The sequence below is a fragment of the Neolamprologus multifasciatus genome, chromosome 12, assembly GCF_963576455.1.
Source record: "Neolamprologus multifasciatus chromosome 12, fNeoMul1.2, whole genome shotgun sequence".
Taxonomy (NCBI): domain Eukaryota; kingdom Metazoa; phylum Chordata; class Actinopteri; order Cichliformes; family Cichlidae; genus Neolamprologus; species Neolamprologus multifasciatus.
Window position 1 is genome coordinate 28394210 of NC_140450.1, and position 21293 is coordinate 28415502.

A 21293-nucleotide genomic window follows, 5' to 3' on the forward strand; every position below is an offset into this window, starting at 1 on the left:
TGTTTGTAGAGAGAACAGTGTCATAATCTGCTGAATTATTCTACCTGCATTAGGGCTGATATTGAGTTATTGTCCGATGGCACAGCAGTGCCAAGATGGTTAGTGTTAGTATGCATTTGTCCAACGTATGTGAGTGTGAGCATGCATGTGTGTTCGGACTACTTGCTGAAGTAGGTCCAGCTGTACACTTTATGGCTGCCAGCAGACAGTAGGCTTCTGTAACCCAGGAGACAGACAGCTGCTCTGCATTAGATGCTGCCGGTTGGTTCCTGTCCCAGATCTCCAACATACACAGTGCCTGTTGTAAAGCGGCAGCCTTACTGAAACAAACACACCAGCCTGGTCAGATGGCAAAAAATGTTTTTAGAAATAAGCTCTTTGATCGTGTACACAGACACAAATAGTTTTATTTCTTTAAGCTCAGCACGAGTTTGAAACAAATACAATAGGAAACGTGCTTTTTTTCTGCATGCATACAATCACATCTATGGATGAGATTGTCAGCAGCCCTGCATCACCCTGGCAACCAAGAAAAAATTCTAAGAAACCAAGTACTTGGCTAACCCTAGCTAGGTAGTTTTAATATCACAAACCTAACCCTACTTTTATTGATTGAGTTTAAAAAAAAGGGAGTCCCTTGGAGGACTTGAACTGTGGTCACACATAGACATGTCAGTGGCATGGCTATATGCACAGAAATTAAAATGTGTGAAATTAGCTGGATAAAAATCACATTCAAGGAAATACAAATAATCGGGTGTGTGGGAGGAACAAAGAAACGTGTTTCTAAAAGTATAAAATATTAGATTACATGTGGTGCCTATGGGTTGAACACACATCTCCATGTGCTTCCCAACCTCTTATCATGAGTTCAGCTTCATGTTTTTGTTTCCAACAGGAGTTTGTAGAGAGAGAAACCATCAACCTGAGGGTGTTTGATAGACTAGTATGCTGACAGTAAATATGGGATTTTTAGTGTTGCTGCCAATTGTGGGTTTTTTTCTCCTTTTTTTGGACAGAAGATAAAACACTTAATGTTAGTCTTCTGCCATTTCTGTCAAAAATGTTGCCTTTGTGGTCACAACTCCCTAAAAGTGTGGTGGTAAAACATAGTAACATTAGCAGAATTATAGAGCTGTCATTGGTAACTGAAGCAGCAGCAGTATCAGTCACACCTACAGTATGAGGCAAAGACAGTTACTAGTCCTTTTTTCAATTTGTAAGAGAATAAAAGGCATTTTGCTAAAAAACTATAAATTTCAGAAATATATATCTCTTAAAAGTTTTCAGTCTCGAAAACTTTATTTTGGGCCACTATAGGTTTTCTACCAAAAGCTGATGAAATCCTTTAAGGTGTGTCAGCTGTTCTTCAAGGCAGGCAGAGACGGGATTTATTCATTTAAACTTTACACCTCGAAGCTGTTTGAAGAAAATCACATCCTCATGGTGACTGATATCAAAACCTTTATCTACATCTTAGGGAGAATGTGAACGGGTAAGTTGGTGCAGAAGGCGAAAAGTGATGAGACCCACAGGAGACCCACGGGATACCAGGGGAGCATGTGCTGGATGGTAATTGTGTATGATGAGAAGATGCACACACGGGGAAGGAGCCTGGCCGTGTTTCAACAGCCGTCTAAGCCTTCAGGTCCACTGCAGACCTTTCATATCTTCCTCAAATATCTCTCAGAAGATTTACAAGTAATTTTAACCTATTTCCATGTCCAACATGGGTTTGAGTAATGTCGGTGTAACAGGAGTGCCATGTGACCATCACTGGCAGCGCAGGCTTGGCATATTAATGTTTTATGATGCGTTGGCTATGCATATAAGTAGCCACTGACAGTGACACTTGGCATAACGATGAGTGGGAAACAGGCCTTTGTTTGGACAGCTGTTGGCTCCGAATGCTCTGTGCCCTACAAAGCTTTATTAGAGGGCGACTGTCTTTAACCCCACTTTGCTCCTCCACTGGTGATTGAGAATGAACAATAATGTGGATATTCATGATGACCCACGTTAGACAGGACTCAGGAGAAATGCTCTGGTTTGACTAAATGAACCTCATGTTTAATTTAGTCTGGTCTGGACAACCTTTACTGTCTCTTCTGCTGCTCCTCTCTTTGTCTTTCCTCATTGACATTGTTGCTGTTTTTTGATGAAATGTCTTGCTTAAATTGTAAAGTTAAGCCAAATTTGACGTAATTTATTATTTACAGTGCAAAATAATTTAATCTGGACTCTGGATAACAGATTCAGGGTATACAAAGAATAAGTCAGACTGCCTTTGGTGATCCCCTAATTTTCACGTAGGACAATAGCAGAACATATTTTTTTTATTTGTCCTCTTAAGGAAATATCTACCAAAATAATTCCCCAGATCTAAGACACTAAACACTCTATGCGTAGATGTGTAAATAAACAGAGTGTGCAAGTTCAAAGTTCAAGTGTAGTCTAGTGGTCAATATCTCAGCTATATGAAAGAAATGCAAAAACCAGCAAACAATTTCTCGCCATTGGAAGGAATATATTGGGATTGATGATCTAGCTAGCAAGTTAAAAAGAACTTGTTTTTACATTACAGATACAACTACATATTGTATGTGTTGCGGCATTTTTTTTTAGCATTTATGCTTATTAAATGGTAGTCCAGTAGAAATTATATGAAATTTGTCAAAGTCTTACTTCAGTTCATCTATGATCATGTTGTATACTTCACTCCTGAATTGAAAGGCATCATCATAGGGAAATCATTCAGCAAGCATCCAGTTTTATTACTTACAAGACGATGATGTGTCCATTTATAAGGGCTTTGCTTTCCTGTTCTCTCTTTTTTTAAGTATTTGTCAGCCTTGGAATTTACACCGGTTCTTCAGAAAGTTAATTACAGCGTTGCCCCTTTCCCAGCTTACTCAGATTAGTCATCACCAAAAACAAAGGCACCCCGTCAAAGAAATCCAGTGTTTTAACCATCCCAGATGGTTGTTCCTCTAATGCTAATGGGTAACGGGAAAGAAGTGGAAGTCTTGGAGCTGTTGGATCCGGGATGCCTTTGTATTGCCTGGCCCTTCACTGAAGGCAACCAATAGATGAACATTTGTGGTAGACACTTTGCTCTGACACTTTGCCACCACCAGTGACCTCACACATTGGAATGTATTAGCCATAATGTTTTTGAAACGTGATGGGGGCCCTTTCGAGAGGGGCAGATATTTAAATTTGAGAAAATGGTAAAAAACAGGGAAGCCAATGAAGAGCCGACCCCGGGCACCGGGGTCATTAGGCTCATACAAGTGTCTGAATGGAAGGCACTCCCAATTTGGACACGCAACACGCTTCAGGCTTTCATTGCAGACAAGGACAAACAGATGTCCGTGTATCACAGCCAACATGCTTGCTTCCATTGCTACTGAAGAGGGGGGAAAAATCTTTTCCATCCAGTTTGAATAGAAATAGCAAATAAACCTCCAGTGTAAAGCCGTGTAAAGTGCTAAAACATGCAGTCTTTGAATGGGCATGAAAACTCTTTGGCATGTTTGCCCAGAAATGCCTACATTTACCATTCCGTTTACTCTGGAACTCAGACATTTAGGATAGTTGACATGGGACAAGGTCTGTTCCCTGAGTTCATATTGTTTTCATCTGCACATGAACAGATGTGGGTCAACAAATAAATTTGTCAGTAGTGACTTGCGGTCGGAATTTTCACATTCCTGAGTTTCATGACTAATAGCTGGCACCTCATTTCTAAGCAAATAGTGGCCTGTGGCCCAATTCCGACCATGTGGAAAAACACATGACCCTGTTGTTAGTTACTTAATGACACTCTTGATTTCATAAAAACGTACACTGTTCTTACTCACACATACTGAGAGAAAATATAAATAAATAGCTCCTGTTTTCAAAGAAAAATCTTATACTTCTTACTATTGTCTGTCATAGTTTTATAAAGACAAACATCAGTATATGAGAAGAACCATCAGTGGTAAAGGTTCTGTTCTTGAATGAATTAAAAGAAATGATCATGATTGGGGATGCCCTAAAAATCTTTATCCAACAGCCATTGCCAGTATTTCTTTTTCTTTTGTTCTTTATAAAAGAGTGATCTGTTTTAAAGTTTGTCATTATCCAGTTGATCCAAAAATGACAGAAGTGATAACCGCAAATACTTAATTGGAACTGACAGTGATGTAATCTTATCTGCAACATGCTGATATCGGTCAATAGCAACAGTATCATCCAATACCAATATTCAGCTAATATATTGGTACATTGCTAGAAAACAGATGAAAGTTGTTGACTGTATCTGATGTAAATTAAAAGAAACTAATTCCTGACCTTTGCGTGTGACCCACTGCAATCTCAAAAGTATAAAATGACAGTCATGTAAAATTAGACAGATTGCAAGGAGATATTACACCCACCTTGCAGCTGATAAAGCCAGGTGTTTGTTACATGGTAAGTTTAGACAAGTGCCTTCAGTTGACATCAATACCTCTGTATAGCATTACAATACAAGCAGTGCTAGATAAAGTCAGATTTCTATAGTAACTGTAGTGCAGAGTACACAGTGAGGAGAGGAACTAGGTAGAATGGAGCACCATAAGTACACAAGCGTCTGGAGAAAACAGCAGGTGGACATGCTCTAAAGGCTACTCATATGAAGCTGCCAAGCCTCCACACCACACAGGGGTCACACTAATAAACAGTCGGTCACCAGCAGCCAGCATGTTAAAAAGCTCATGAACAATGAGTAGCATCCAACCTCTCCATCTGGACCTAGTGAGAACAGCAGTGCAAGACCGAGGCACCGCAGGGGAGGAGTCATAAAGAATATTAATGGGCATCACAGTAAGCCATGACTCAGATCACAATGCTGTAAAAACTCTGCCAAGATTTGAATGTCTGCTGTACTACTGACTCAGTCTCGTTTGTCAACATTCGTTTTCTCCATATCTTTGTGTCAAAGTGGGAAATTGGTTTTGGTTGAAGAAATAGACTTTCTGGGGGCAGTTTCAGTTTGACACGTCTGCTGAGGCTTCAAATCACTTTTTGTGAGACAGGGCACAGCATTGGCAGAGCACTCTCTCTGGTATCGAGATAAGTGTTTCTGCCGGTATCTCAGATACAGCCTCCCATGTCCACCTTATCAGCCGCAAACACACTAACCTCCACTAACTCCCCCGCTATCTGTGTCATTGGATCCAATGGGGTCACAGTGGAGCGCGAGCGCTGTCTCAGTTTGATGAAACCAGTCTTCTTTTCATCTATGAAAAACAGACTACTTCACTTCATTATTCTTTAGAAAGTCAAGGTATTGTTTTTATTTTCCATAAGAAAAGCAATAAGAAAATAACAGACACAAAGAGTTTTAGTGAAAATCATAATGTACTTAAATCAGGCTAAAGGCACTGACATGAAATCAGTTGTTTCTTTCAATCTTCAAATGGAGAGAACTGGGCGAAGGCTGCCACCTGGACCCCAGATCAGGACTAAAATAATCTTATTTTCCTTTATTGTTAACGTGAGTAGAGAATTAAACCGTTTGCAAATAATTTTAATTTAAAAAAAATACAGATGGAACAGAAATACAGATGGCTATTTTTAAAGAAAAATACTAGTAAATCCAAACCTTTTTTTAGTCCAATTAACAGTCCAGAACTGGAAGATATTAATTTTACTATCATGAAAACAAAGACAGCTTTTAACATTTGTGCAAGAAATACTGTTTAAAACAACTGATAATGAATTGTTGGGTTTTTTTCACATGCTATTTATGATTTTGTCAGCTAATGAATTTAGCAATAAATGTGTTAGCAAAGATGCCTGCTAGACATGCAGCATCATTAGCATTAATGCCAGTGGGAGTCTGACAGTTGATCAAATCAAAGTGCACAAAGATGCTAAGACCCTCTGTAAACTGAAGCAGACTGCTGTCCCTGTGTGGCTACACATTACTGATCATAAAAAGAGTTCAGCTCAAAAGACTATGATTGTATGAAATACGATAGTTTTACACACTGATCTAGCTAATGTTATGACTGAAAGCAAAGTCTCATTGATCGTATTTAGATAATAATTTACTATGCATGGACATATTATGTAAGATTTCAAGGACTGTGTTAAGTATGTAGGTTGTATGTAGTCATTTAGCCTTAGATCATAAAAATGGACAAAAACATGTTGATTTGCAAGCTCTCGGTTTTTGTAAGCTCCTCTTTTTGTGCTTTACAGTTTTATGACCGTAGCTTTCTTGACTTTTCTGAAGTGACTATACAGTATGGCTACTGTAGCCCAAAATGCCTTTAACAGCACAAATATAATCAAGACTATCTAGCTCAGTGGCTTAAATTAGCCTTTTGAGGACTAGCAGACAGCAGCTAGCAGCCATACTTGTCAATCAAAGCAGGAACAGACCTTATTTTAAGCTTCAGGACAACACCAGGCTGTAAACATGTGAATTCTGTCCCATATATTTAACATGGCAGTCTAAGAAGATGGATTTGCTCTTGGAGCATTTTGCTCACACCAAACCCAACTTTAATCCTAACCATCAAAGTGAGCTGCTAGGTGGTAAGTTTAAGATTCTTTTTCTTACTGCCAGGTCTAGAGGCATCAGCTTTGTGCATGGCAATATTATTTATCTTGCACAAAGGGTGACCAACAGGATCAAGATGAAAGTGTAACCAGGATAGTGAAGTCAGCACAAACTGCCCTGGAACAACTCAACACCCAAACCTGACACATCACAAGGTCGTTGTATTTTCTCGGTCAATCTTGTTTCCATGTGGCCAGCACTGTTTCCTTGTTGGTTAATGATATTACCAGTTTTCTCCTTTTCTCCAAATGTGCACTTCCTTCTCTTTTAGACGGAAGTTTGGGTTGAAAGATTGGCGAGCTGGCTTTGTTCTCTTCCTGCAGACTGCAAATGTAGAAACCAGGACTTTTAAACTCAGGGCCCAGTGATGACAAATTTAATTGTCACTGGAGTCCACCTTAGTTGAGACATCTACCATATGGCAGGTCCAAAATAAATCAGGGCATGAAGCTGTTACTCTAATAAGGCAAGCATTATTAGTCTTTGAAATGTATAGCAGAATAACACAGAGCCACAGTCACTACTGGTGGATAACAGGAGCAGCGTCAACAGGCGACGCAGCAGCCATCTGATAACTCGACAACAAACAAACTGAATAATGAAGCAGTGTGCCCCACTTGATGTGTAAATGTTGTAAATATTCAATGACTACAACTACAAATCAAGTCCCAGGACTGCATGTTAAACAGGTCTGATAGGATGCACTTGCTTTCTTTTCATTTCTGAAGAATTTATCAAGCTTGCCTAGTTTTGTAGGTCACTGGTGACAAAAACTCAGCTTGCCTTCTTTGGTACAGAATACGGATCTGGGTCGCTATAAGAACTGAATGCAGCCTTATTGTCTGGGGTTCTTTTCACCTTGAGATTCTGTCACACTATAATAAGGGAAAATGACCAGGAAATGGGCCTCAGTCACGGATACGGAAAATGTGTTTTTTTCTCTTTATCCTACCTATATTTAAAGGGTAATGTCACATCCCAAGGAGCCACAAATCAAACTAAAGAGCTAAACCCTGCTGACAAATAAATGAACATATTTATCAAAATCAACCTGCCTTCAAGGTGGGATAAATCCCCAACATACAGCATCGCTGTCTGATATTGATTTGACTCTTGTTTTTCATCAAGGTCACAACCAGAGAAAGATACCAAATTGCTGAGGACAGCACTACAGCTATGAGTTATAATCATCAAACACAGAAATGATTTTCCAGGAGGAGGCCTAGCTTGAGTCGGCTGCTCAATGACTGATCAATGATACGGTTGTTGCTTCTTCTCAGAAAAGGTTTTAGAATTTTATCACCTTGTGCTTTGGAGGACACACACTATATTTCTCTTTCTGCCTTCTTTTTATGGTTGATGAGGCTGTTTTGCTGAACTGCGTAAAAGCCTGATGGCAGAGTGAAGAATGGCTGGGGAGATGCACTGTTAGTAGACAGGCCCAGAAGCAATCAGTTTTGGCTTGTTTCCTTGTGTAAGGTGGGATAAGGGGTGAATGAACAGGTGAGATGATGAGTGCAGGATGTGGTTCAAATGTAGCAATGATCGAGCCAGCCAATGATATCATGGCAAAAGAGATGGAGCTCCACTCTGTCTGCTCTTTTGAAAAGTCTTGCTCCAGCTTTTGCCAAAATTCAGATTCTAGCAGTTAGTTAAAGTCAGCAGGTCACCACATGCTTTGCATACTGAAGTGAAAGGCCACTCCAAACTTGCTGCAAATTCTGTTTCAGAGAAAACTGTACAGACTTCACAAATTATATGATTTATATATAGGGGGTAGCTACGACTCAGAAGTTGGAGCATGCGGAAGATTTGTGGTTTGATTCCTGGATGCACAGTATCCTTGGGCATGATAATGAATCCTGGGTCACTCCGAATGCATTGTGACACAATACACAGTGTGAATATATGTGTGAATGGATGGATGAGACATGTTGTATAAAATGCTTGGAGTGCTGTACAGAGAAGATGCAATAAAAAGTCAATTTACAATTGTAGTCAGAAGTTTAAATGATTCATGATTCTGTTTCTTTAAACTGTTCTTTTCAATGGTGGAATGATTATACAATATGCACCATTAATTATTACTTTAAAAAGACTTTGAAAAGAAGTTTGAATTTATTTTGTATTTTTTTCTGATACACACAAGGTCAAAAGTATACCTACAGACTAAAATATATATACGTACACTCATTTAAATCTTCCAATAAGTAGTGCTGGAAGTTCTCCAATATTCTTACTTGGCAAGGCCAACTTTTTGTTAACCTCTTAAGCCCCAACGCCCCCTGATACGGGGGCAAAAGGCAGGAGATCAGTTAGGCTTGGGGCTTAAGAGGTTAACTCTGTTTTTTAGTGATCATAATTATCTTCAAATACTAGTTTCTGTCTGCAGCCTAAAAAGGATTTGTTTGACAGCACTCATTTGGATTGATCAGCAGTCAGGATCTATAATGGAGAACTGTAGATTTACACAGTTTGGGAAGGACCCTTGGAGCAATTTGTAAACAATGACAGGTTCTAAAATCATCACTTCAAACAACTCTATATAAGTACAAAATATTCCGATTTGTCACCACTTCACCAAGGTCTGGAAGAACACCCAAAACAGTCACACTCAGATGAGAGGAAATTGGTGACAGATATTTGTGAGTCTCGATGGTTCACGAAGGCTCAAGTCTCCTCTGTGAACTGTAAACTGCTGGAACACCAGCATAACCGTCCACAGTGAAGCATGTTTTACATCGCTGTAGCTTGAGACCATGACAGACCATGACATGAAAAAAACTTCTGCTCCAAAATAGACACCTGCAAGTTTGCCGAAAATTTGCAGCTGCCCATGTGGACAAAATTCAGGGTCAGATGAGACAATGGGTGCAATGACAAGAGGTATTTTTGGACACATGAAGATGAAGTAGGCAAATATTAAGCTTCTTGAATGGCTTTCCTAAAGCCCCAACCTCAATCAAGTTAACTATGTTTAAGTCACGTCCATGCAGGGAAACCAACCAGTTTAAATGAACCCTATTCTTTCAAGAAGAGTTGTAAAATATCCAGCCAGAGCAATGTCAAAAGCTCATCGATGGCTATCAAAGTGTACGGTCAAGTTGCAACTTGCTAAGGAATGTTTGACCAAATAGAGTTATATGTGTACGTTTGACCATGTGTGGATAAGAGAAAATTTGATATAAATTCAAACTTGTGTAGCCAGTTCTTCAGGTATAGAACTCTCTCTTCACAGTATCTACAAAAAACGATAATCGCTGCTAGAAACAGTGTATTTTAATCCAAGCCATGAATTATGCCCAACATGGACCAAGTTGTTTTGGTGTCTAAATCAGACAATATACAAAATCAAAAAACAAAGAGCAGCCTGAAGTAAACATTTGTCTCATTATCACATGATTTTTGTTGTTGCTGTCACCAGCTATTGTGTTTCCCAGCCTGCTAGATTGTAGAGGCGAGTCTTTTTAGCAGCAAAGCAAAAGCAAAAATACTTGCTCTCACTAGGTTGTGATCAAATTCATTTTGGATGATACTGAATGAAAAATTGTGCCAAGGGATTATTTTTGAATGAAAATAAAATATTGTCAATTTGTTAGCTTTTTGACAGCTAATCACTACCATCACTGACCAAATCCCCAAATAAAGTGTTTAGAGTTTTCCTCTGTGTGAGGTATAAAACTTCAAGTGTCTCTGTAGCGCTCATTCACAACGGAGCGATTTAGATCAGTTGCACCAAATGCTTGTGCGCCAGCAGGTTTCCCTGGGTGAAATTCTCCTCTCATTCAACTACAAGGCAAGCAACAAGCTTTGTTACTGTTTGAGAAGCTAACTATACAGCAAAAGTGAGGGAATAACAAAGTAGCAGCAGTCAGATTGTATCAAGTCCATGTCTACAGTGCCAACAACCAGCTGCATTAGCATAGTGCCAGGACCACAGGGTGCCCATGAAGGAAGTCCAAACAGACGGATCAGCTCTGTGTTTCTCAGAGTCACACTAAGATTCCCTCATTCTGATTGTTCTGCTTCATATTAAAAACGACTTTATGGCAACTAAGAAGAGAAAGATCAAATCAAAATATTTCAAGGGCTCAGTGGAAGTTTCTTCTCTTCATCTATTTCTAAGTAAAGGCAACTTTTGCCAGAGCCACAGAGCTTGTACAAAGCCCACTTTGGTCTCTGGGGGTTGGTTTCTCTTAAAGGTCCATGTGGAGAGCAGCCAGCCTTCAAAGTGAGAAAGCCAACCATCCGCCCAGAACTAAAACCTTAGCAGCAACTCAAAGCAATTTTCTGGCTATTTTGTTGATTTAATCCCTAGTTTGTGATGCTTGGGCACAGCAGTGTGACTGTATTAGTGTCTTGTGTGTGTGGAGACAGGAGGATGGTGGGGGGAGCTTTCACACCCCTGAGGGCCCAGATCTTCAGCACTCCCATATTAGAACTTTTACAGTCTACCCATCATGGAGGCGTTCATCCCTGTCTGTCTAATCATGGGACTGGTAATGTTGTGGCTGAGTAGGGGGTGAAGCTGTGGGATCCTTCCAAGCTGGGCTCATCTGTCAGCTTGCCTAATCATGCGTCAGGCTGAGATGAAGAGAACAAGTGGAATGTTACCTGCTGACTGTCACCCTGTGGATGTGAAAATGGCCAGTTAAGATGATCTTGAATCCCACATCATTGCAACTAAGTCTAGAGAGAGGAGAGCAAATTAAACCCCTCCATACATATTCCACTGCAATCACACATTTTTGTGTCTGCTTAGCTAGACATTTTCATGTTGACTTCTAACTGCTGCCATTAACCTTTAAAGTAGCCAAGGCAAACACTGGTTTTTATTAAAGGTAGGAAAGGATCAGTGTCAGCATCTCTGACAAGGTGGAGAAAAAGCACAATTATATAAACTCAACCTAAGCCAAGCTCCTCAAAAAGTAGCAAGTCTGTGGTGATGCATGGAATCTATATTTGTGGTTTTCTGTTATCCTCTTGGTTCCAGTTGCTGAAAGGGCCAGGAAATTTACTTTACTTTACATTTCTGCATGCAAAAGAAAAACAAGAACCAAAATACTTTAACTTCTTTACATCTACCAAGTTCACCAACACCGATTAGCAAAGATTTAGACAAAGGGTTCAACCTCTTTTAAGACAATTTTCAATGATTTTGTGCACTCAAATATGAAAATATTTAACAGTAAAACAAATGCCAAAAACTGATTTGATTTGATGTGCAGCATATTCTGGTTTCTGAAAATGTACATTGTATGTGGCCAGAACAAAACCCAACCCTCACCATAGACATATTGCTGATGACCTGATAGATTTTAGGGTCTGGAAATGGGAAGACAACACCTTATTGTGTACAATTTTTAAAACTCTCTAACAAAGGCATGCATATAACAAACCTGTATATTCAAATTTAATATAAGATCAAAACAATAAACAGTTTGGGGTTTTTTTTTGTTTGTTTTAATCCCACAAACTCAGCACATTTTCCAGCAGACCTTTTTAAAGAATCATGTTTCAGAAGCATTAAGAATCAAGTTACAGAACTAAAAGAAAACCAATTGGCTTTCAAGGGGGAGCGCTCCGGGAATGCTGACCTGCTGGTTTGCGGGAGTGCAAAGGAAGTTCATCCAGGCCCTCTGTGCTTTTATAAAAAGACCACAGATGGTTTAGCTATACACCAGTATTAATCTGTCAGCTTGGTTTGTGTTCTGGGCTGGGGGGAATAGAAGAGGTTCTACACCGTGCAGGTGTTATTGGGGTTGTTTGTGTCATGACAGCCCGTCTTCATGAATGCTTCACTTAGATCCCTAAGGTCACAGGCCAGCCCTTGATCCTTCCCTGGAAACAACAGGGTGTATGTCTCGTCTATTGAGAGTAGAAGGGCAAAAACGGGTAAGTGGTAGCAACAAGAATAGAGATGGGAATTTGTTAGAGGCAGGTAGGGAGAGAAAAGGTGTTATTATCATATTTCTGTCAAACAACCAAAAAAAAGCCCCAAGCACTTAGTGACTGTAGGGACAAAGAGGATGAGTCCTCCAGAAGAACATGGATAAGGGAGGTGTAGCTATCGCTTGTGAACAGCTGTGGAATGTTGAGAAAGAGAAAAAGAAAAAAAGCAGCATAGTCAGACAACGAACAACAGAAAGTTTAAAATACAAACTATTGGAGCCAGCAAAAATGTACAGATGTATGTGTGTGCAATCATGTGACTTTTTAGTTTATTCTATCAAGAATGGCAGCAGAGAGAATGCAAAACATGTGTAAATACATGGGTTTTTTTTTACATGTGAATGTAATAAAGATATGAGACAAACCTAATTTCTTTCTCAAAATTGGTCCTCTGTTTGTTTGTACTTACTCTTTCCTATAGGAATCTGGAAGGGAATACCTATTTGCTACTAAACTCATAAGCTGCAGTGGCAGGGTGTCATCATGGGAAGTTTCTTTTTGGGCTTCTTAACTGTGGCCCTCATCCTCCAGTTTGCCACTGCTGGCCTTGTCAGGAATGTCATCCGCCATCGCAGAGAGGCTCTGATGCCGAAGAAAACCCAGGAGAACCTCACACTCCCCCATCCTGACCAGCCAGTAGTTTTCAACCATGTCTACAACATCAACGTCCCCTCCACGTCGCTCTGCTCTGTGGACCTCGACTCACCAGGAGGTACTGACCTCAAGCACAAGACCGTCCCGATGGAGATGCAGAACACCGAGCACATGGAACACACGATGGATGGTGACAATCAGATCGTTTTCACCCATCGCATCAATATCCCCAAGCAGGCATGCGGCTGTGAAAACCAGCTGCCAGACATCAAGGCTATCCTGAGCAGACTAGAGATGCTGGAGTCAGAGCTGTCTAGTCTGAGGGAGCACTGTACCAGTGGAGCAGGTTGCTGTGGAGCTCAAGTTACAGGTAGGTCTACATCTGTTACTGTATATACACTCACTGCAATTAGAAGTGTTATAATGACAGTGTATTTACTGTACATATAGGCTCACATGTGTACAGGCATTTCAATAAACATTGGCAAAAATGCACAGAAAAAGCTTTTGTCCTTAAAGGTGCACTCAATAAATCTTTGAGGTTATTTGATAAAAAAAAATCTCTTTTAATTAACCTATTAAAAATAAATATGAGTGGGCAGCAGTTTGTGGAAGCCACCATGTTTCCTAACATATCTATCTACAATCTACTGAAGTGTCCCATCCATCCATCCAGTTTTCCCAGTTGTCGTACTGAAATGTATTATTGAAAATGTTACACAAAAAAGACATTTTTGGTCACTGAAAATAGCAATTTTAAAAAATTCTTTCCAGGAAGAGAAGTTTTAGAAACCATATGTGGATTAGGAAAGAGAAGAATTTGTCTTGCAACACCTATAATAATATGCAAGTATGCATCTTTATGTCCTTTTCTGATGTCAAACTAGGTGGGAGTTAAGTTAAAGCTGTTCAAGGTAGATTTCTTTAAAAGACTATGGTATTGCATATTTGAAGTGAGTATGACTTATATGGCATATAAGCTATACTGACTTATACGACATAAAAGTCCTATGCCATTGACATAGGGCAGCACGGTGGTTAGTACTGTTGCCTCACGGCAAGAAGGTCCAGAACTCAATTCCACCATTCCACCAGGGTCTTTCTGTGTGGAGTTTGCATGATCTCCCTGTGTTCGCACGTGTTCTCTCCTCTGGCTTCCTCCCACAGTCCAAAGACAAGCAGTTAGTGGGGATAGGTTATTTGGAAACTCAAATTTGCCCATAGGTGTGAATGCGGAAGTGAACGTGAGTGGAAATGGTTGTCTATGTGTTAGCCTTACGACAGATTGACGTCTTAGGGCGAGAGGCAGGTGTACCTGAAACCTGAAGGTGTACCTGACTCTGAAAAAGGATAAGCAGATGGATGGATGATTTCTATGACATGCACAAATGTTTATCATCTCTCAAGACTGCCCATCAAAAAAAAAATTGTCAGGCAACTAATCTGTAGACAGTAGCCGGTTATCAAAAATAAAAATAGAAATAAAACAACTAACTGTTATTGAAGTACATAATTGTGCAGTCCAAATTCAGTTTCATCCAGACAAGTTATGGTTGAGTTGAATATTTAGAGCAGAAAAATATAAATAAAGTTTGGTGCCTGCGCTTTGAGCTTATATCTCCTTACCAATATAAAAATTTTATTTGGGGAGTGGTGAGTAATTATTTCCCAGACTTCAGGTGGATGTTAGGGTGGTAGAGGGGTTAAAGAAGGAGCTGGTGATATGGGGCAACAGCAGCACTGACTTGTCAGTCATAATTACAATTTTGTTTCCAGGTTCTATATTGTATGGCCATCTGTTCATAACCATTTAGTAACCAAGTTAGTCATCAGATATTGTTACTTTAAACAAAGGGCATATGCATTTCATTTCTTCATTAAATTAAAATGATGTTAATGTTAAGATGATGTCAGTGTTTCTACCATGTTTGCTGGGCAGAGGCTCCAATTACTTAGACTTCACTTTTAACACAGTAGCTTCTGTTTGTTTCATACTTTTGCAAAAAAATATTATTACAGGACTAAATAAAGCAGTGCCAAACTGGAGGATGAGTAGTGCACATTTGCAATAATTTAAAAGGAAAACCTTCTCTTTTTTGCCATTCCTCAGGTGAAGTGTCCTCAAAGCCCTACTGCAACGGGCGCGGAAACTGGAGTACTGACACCTGTAGTTGCGTATGTGAGCCTGGATGGAAGGGCCCCAACTGCACTGAACCTGAGTGCCCCAGTGACTGCCAGGACCAGGGCCGCTGTGTAGATGGCAAATGTGAATGCTTTGAGGGCTTTGGCGGGGATGACTGCAGCATTGAGCTCTGCCTGCTGGACTGTGGCGACTACGGTCACTGTGTTGATGGGTCCTGCCTCTGCGAAGACGGTTTTATCGGTGAGGACTGTTCTCAGACCAACTGTCTCAACAACTGCCTGGGCCGCGGACGCTGTGTGGACGATGAGTGCATCTGCGACCACCCATGGGCGGGTTTCGACTGTTCTGAACTCATCTGTCCAAACGACTGTTATGATAGAGGACGCTGCATTAATGGTACCTGTTACTGTGAAGAGGGCTACACTGGGGAGGACTGCGGTGAGCTCACTTGTCCAGGCAACTGTAACGACCACGGGATCTGTGTGAATGGCCAATGTGTGTGTCACACTGGCTACACTGGTGAGGACTGCTCTAAGCTCACCTGCCCCAAAGACTGCAGCGAGAAAGGTCACTGCTTCAACGGGAAGTGCATCTGTGATCCCGGATTTGAAGGTGAAGATTGCTCAGTCCTCTCATGTCCTGACAACTGCAGCAACAGGGGACAGTGCATTAATGGAGAATGTGTATGCGACCTAGGATATCAAGGTGAAGACTGTAGTGAACTCTCCTGCCCCAACAATTGTCAAGACCGTGGCCACTGTGTGAATGGGCAGTGTGTTTGTGAGAAAGGTTATGCTGGTGAGGACTGTAGCATCAAGACCTGTCCTAAAGACTGCATGGGACATGGAGAGTGTGTGGACGGTAAGTGTGTGTGTTTCACCGGCTTTACAGGGAAAGACTGTGGTGAGTTGACCTGCCCCGATAACTGCCTGGACCGTGGTCACTGTGTGAATGGGCAGTGCGTATGCGAGAAAGGTTATGCTGGTGAGGACTGCAGCATCAGGACCTGTCCTAAAGATTGCATGGGCCGTGGAGAGTGTGTGGACGGCAAGTGTGTGTGTTTCACTGGCTTTACAGGGAAAGACTGTGGTGAGTTGACCTGCCCCAATAACTGCCTGGACCGTGGTCACTGTGTGAACGGACAGTGCGTTTGTCATAAGGGTTTCACTGGTGAGGACTGCGGTGAGAAGACATGTCCCAAGAACTGCCTAGACAGAGGCTACTGTGTAGATGGCAGCTGTGTGTGCTATGAGGGATTCACTGGTCCAGACTGCTCCATATTAACCTGCCCAGAAGACTGCCACAACCAGGGGCGCTGTGAGAATGGAGTGTGTGTCTGTGATGAAGGATTCATTGGAGATGACTGCTCAGAGGGTAAGACAGCTTATATATATACTTTCTAATAAAATCATTACCTACACAAATAACTTTCTACGCAACTTTACCCATGTTTAGGGTTAGGAAATGTTTTAGCTACGTTCTCATCTGTTAAAATTCACCAGATCATTGGCAACACAGTCTTTGGGTAGGTGTTGGATTTTGTTTTGATCAAACTATTAACAGGTAGTCCATCTGCATCTAATGGACAAAGGTCACTCTTTTGAGGATGTCAATGTTCACATTATGGAAAGAGAAGACAGATAGTTTGAAAGAGGAGTGAAAGAAGCCATCTATGTCCACTGTGAACGACCATCTTTGAACAGAGGGCGGGGCTTACGACACCAACTGTCTGCCATCTATAATCCAGTTTTGAGATCCCTTCTCAGACACCTTAATACCCACTCACATCCTGGGCCAATTGACCTCAATAAATTACATGATAGGGTGGGGCTAGATTTTACAGTGGGTAAACCCAGAACCTTGGCTGATTGTGACCTACACCCATTTTCACACCTTGGTTCGTGTGATTAGGTAGAGGATCAATAGGGGGTCCACGACCCACTTGGGGACACTCCCATAGGGCTTAAAATCTGGGACTCTCCATCAATTGCCCTTAAAACTAAAGAAGCTTCTTGGATGAAATGTCTCCAAGGAAACTTAAAGGAGTCCAGACACTTTTCTTTCCAAGCTCCTTAGACAATAGGTAGTTTACTTAAATAAAGACTCCTTATGTAATATTACAGAAACTTTAGCATTAAAATACACTTAAATAAGGTTTTTTAGTCTGTTGGTAGTGTGTGCCAAGAGTTCAATTTTATTTATATAGCACCAATTCACTATAACAGTCGCCTCAAGGCACTTTATCTTGTAAGCTACAATAATACATACAGAGAAAAACCCAACAATCATATGACCCCCTATGAGCAAGCACTTTGGCGACAGTGGGAAGGAAAAACTCCCTTTTAACAGGAAGAAACCTCCAGCAGAACCAGGCCAAGGGAGAGGTGGGGCCATCTGGCGTGACCGGTTGGGGAGAGAGAAGGAAGACTGGATAAAACAGCAGCTTTAGGTTATGGTGGCTTAAATTGTTTTAATTAATGAGAGGAACCTTTACAACAAAAAAGTTTAAGAGTTGTAAATTTGTTTTATTTCTTGTGTGGGCAAGACCTAAAATATGCATTTTCTACATTTATAATTTTTTATTAGATTGGATTATGTAGTGCTGACTAGGCAAGAAGCTGATACTAGGTAAATATTTATCTTATCTGAATTTATTTTTAGCCAAATATGCCAAATAAGTGAAATTTTTAGCCATTTGACTTGTGACAGTATAAATTCACATGTATCTAAACAATTCTAGACACTTGATTGAATTGGTTTATTTGTAAAAGCAATCACCAGCACCAAAGTAATTTACTGTGACTGGGAGTAACATGCCAGATTTTTTGTTATAGAGCCTGGTTCTGCCGGAGGTTTCTTCCTGTTAAAAGGGAGTTTTTCCTTCCCACTGTCGCCAAAGTGCTTGCTCATAGGGGGTCATATGATTGTTGGGTTTTTATTCGTATTATTGTGCGATCTACTGTGCAATATAAAGCGCCTTGAGGCGACTGTTGTTGCGATTTGGCGCTATATGAATAAAATTGAATTGAAGCTTCTAAGGCAATTTTTGCCCTTAGGACAAAGCCTTGTTATGTTTTAATCACTGTTTTACATTGGCAAGTATGTCATTTGTGGATGATGATTTCTCATTACAACCAACTTACCTAACTTTTCCCAAGCTAATATAAAGTCACATGGAAAAATGTTTAAATGCGGTTTTGGAAGCTGCTGGTTAAAAATCAGCTCTTTAATGGTGAAGCTTGAATTTGCACAGAGACAGTAGTTAAAGTTCTAAAGAGCTCTGGTTACACCACAGCTTACATTACCGCAAAATAGGCATCAAGCTTGTATATTTGAATTCAATAATGCTATAAATTAAAATAATGAAGTACCATAATAGCCCTAACCATTGGATGGAAAAAAGTTTTTCTAACATGGACCAAAAGCTATTTCTTTTTTCCCCAAAGCAGTCCTTTTTGCCTGTCTCCAAAACATAGAGGGCTAGTATTTGATTTTTTCAGATTTGGGAAACAAAAAAGGAAAAATTTACAAGAACTGTAAGAGTGAAATATACAATACCCTGTGTGAAAAGTAAAAAAGAAAGAGGAGAAAGAGAGGTACGAGGAAAACCTATCAACTGTATGCTGCTGTTACATTTTACTTATGTTCATCTGTTTAGGCCAGGCAGTAAATACTTTAATAAAAACTTTCTAAGTTTCATGTTTAGAATAAAACTTTTTAAAAAGTAACAAAAAACAAGCTTTTATTAAGGTGAGGCTGAAAGTCCAAAATCAGGGGAAAAACAAAATGCATAAAGCCAAAATGGAACAAATGAGGGATAACACACAGGCAGATAAACAGTACAACACAACAAAGGACTAAGGCATACAAATGGCTTAAATACACACAGAGTTAAGGAAAGAAATGGAAAACACCAGAGTATACAGCAGAAAGTAATTAGGGACATCAAGACACGGGAATCAAAACTAAATACAACAAACACAAGTGAAGAAAATATCAAAATAAAACAGGAAGTAACTAAACTTTGAAACATCTAACACCATGACAAAGACTTAACAACAAGACACAGGGAAGACAGGGGAGGCGGGATGACTTAGAAATAATAACAATTCATGTGGATTACATAATAGGCATAACTAAAACTGAAAAACCTCAGAATGGAATCATGGAAATAAAAACAAGAATACAAACTCTGCAAAATCCAAAGAAGAAGCATTCCAATAATGTAAAACTCACTCTCTGGGCATTATTTACTTGGAACAGTATTGTATTTTGTATATATTCATTTTGTTTTCTTTGTTCTTTTTAAAACTACGTTAAGAACTTGTAGTGCAGTAGAACATAATTAAGGGTAGCAGATAATGGATATTTACTTTGATTACATAAACACTTTGGAGAAGAAGGCAATAGATAACAGGTATTCATTAGCTAATACCTAGGCATGACTAACTTGAGCTTATTATATAATATTATACTACAGAATATTTTAACTGACTAGCCAACTAATTCTCTGATCCCCAGTAACCCCGCTAGGTTTGGGTTTCGTTTCAAATGCTACATAGGTACATTTCAAAAAACTAGAACATGGTGTATCAAATGAAGTGTCACATTATGGTGGTACAGTTTTTCCAAAAATCCCCCCCAAAAATATATACATTACCCAAACCAAACTAAGCTCTAGGTGAAACGGTAGATGGACTGGTTCTTATATAGCGACTTTTAGCTTACTGGAGTAGTCAAAGCACTCTATACAACATCCTTATTTGCCAATTCATACAACCTTTTTCTACACCTTGCTATCTAACACTCACCCACATTTATCCTCTGATGAACATACTGGAGAGAAACTTGGGATTGAGTATCTTGCCCAGGGATACATAGGCATGCAGACTGGAGCAGCCAGGGATCCTACCACCTTCCAATTAGTAGATGACCTTTTCTACCTCTGAGCTACAGCCACTCCGCTGTGAGCCACCAGCATCCACGTGGATATAAAGAGGTTAAAGTTATTCGTTCCACAGAGCACTTTACACTGTGTTTGTCACACCCACAAATAGCATGGCAGACAGTGAGGAGTAACATAACAAAAAGACTTTGGAGGTCAGCATGTTTTCAGCGTTGATGCAGATCAGTGATTTTCAATGTTTCTCTGCAGTGTCGCCACCTAAGGACCTGACAGTGGTGGAGGTCACCCCAGAGACAGTAGACGTATCCTGGGAAAATGAGATGCGTGTGACAGAATACCTGATCACCTATGTGCCCACAGCCTCTGGAGGCTTAGAGTTGGACATGAGGGTACCTGGGGACCACAAGAAGGCCACTATTAGGGAGCTTGAGCCTGGAGTCGAATACCTGATCAGTGTCTATGCTGTGCTCAGCAATAAGAGGAGTGTTCCCGTCACTGCTAGGGTGGCAACATGTAAGTGTAAGATTCTAAAATGCATATTTTAGTATAAATGTAGATGAAAAATTGTAAGAGTGTTATCATATTTCCCCTCACAGATCTTCCTGAGCCTGAGGGTCTCAAGTTCAAGTCAGTGCGGGATACTTCTGTGGAGGTGCAGTGGGATCCATTGGACATTGCTTTCGATGGCTGGAACCTCATCTTCAGAAACACGGTTAGTTCTGCTACCTGACCTCATGTGTTCCACGTAGTAGTTAAGCAATTATTTACACTTTCCACCAGAGGCAACCAATCATTAAGAGCCTAATGTGCATATTTGAGGATGGAGTTTAGAATCTTCCTCAAAAATGCTATAGCCACGCCAGAAGTCAAAAACACAGCAGTTAAAACTGTGAGCAAGTCCTGACAGCTCCAGTGACCATAAAGCACAGAGTGAATGTCTCTGTTTAACACTTTATTTTCCTTTTAGAGGAAAATAAAACCTTTCCAAACAGGGCTACTTGGACTTGTTCAATACTATTAAACCAAATTCCCTGTCAACTCTTAAATTCAGTTGCCACCCAGAATGCTTTTATGTATGATCGGACTTATTTTCCCCTCTT

The 21293-nt window shown here is 40.3% G+C and overlaps 1 protein-coding gene across 6 annotated transcripts in view; it reads left to right on the forward strand.

Annotated features, from left to right (window-relative positions):
* The window catches only part of tncb (tenascin Cb), a 104148-nt gene that overhangs the window by 52015 nt on the left and 30840 nt on the right, over positions 1 to 21293 (forward strand). For all 6 annotated transcript variants that reach the window (XM_085181496.1, XM_085181498.1, XM_085181494.1 and 3 more), the window contains 4 exons: positions 12972 to 13514; positions 15255 to 16661; positions 20443 to 20706; positions 20790 to 20905. In XM_085181496.1, the coding sequence (XP_085037622.1) occupies positions 13034 to 13514; positions 15255 to 16661; positions 20443 to 20706; positions 20790 to 20905 (2268 nt within the window). In that variant the 5' untranslated portion in view covers positions 12972 to 13033. The remainder of the gene's footprint in view (positions 1 to 12971; positions 13515 to 15254; positions 16662 to 20442; positions 20707 to 20789; positions 20906 to 21293) is intronic.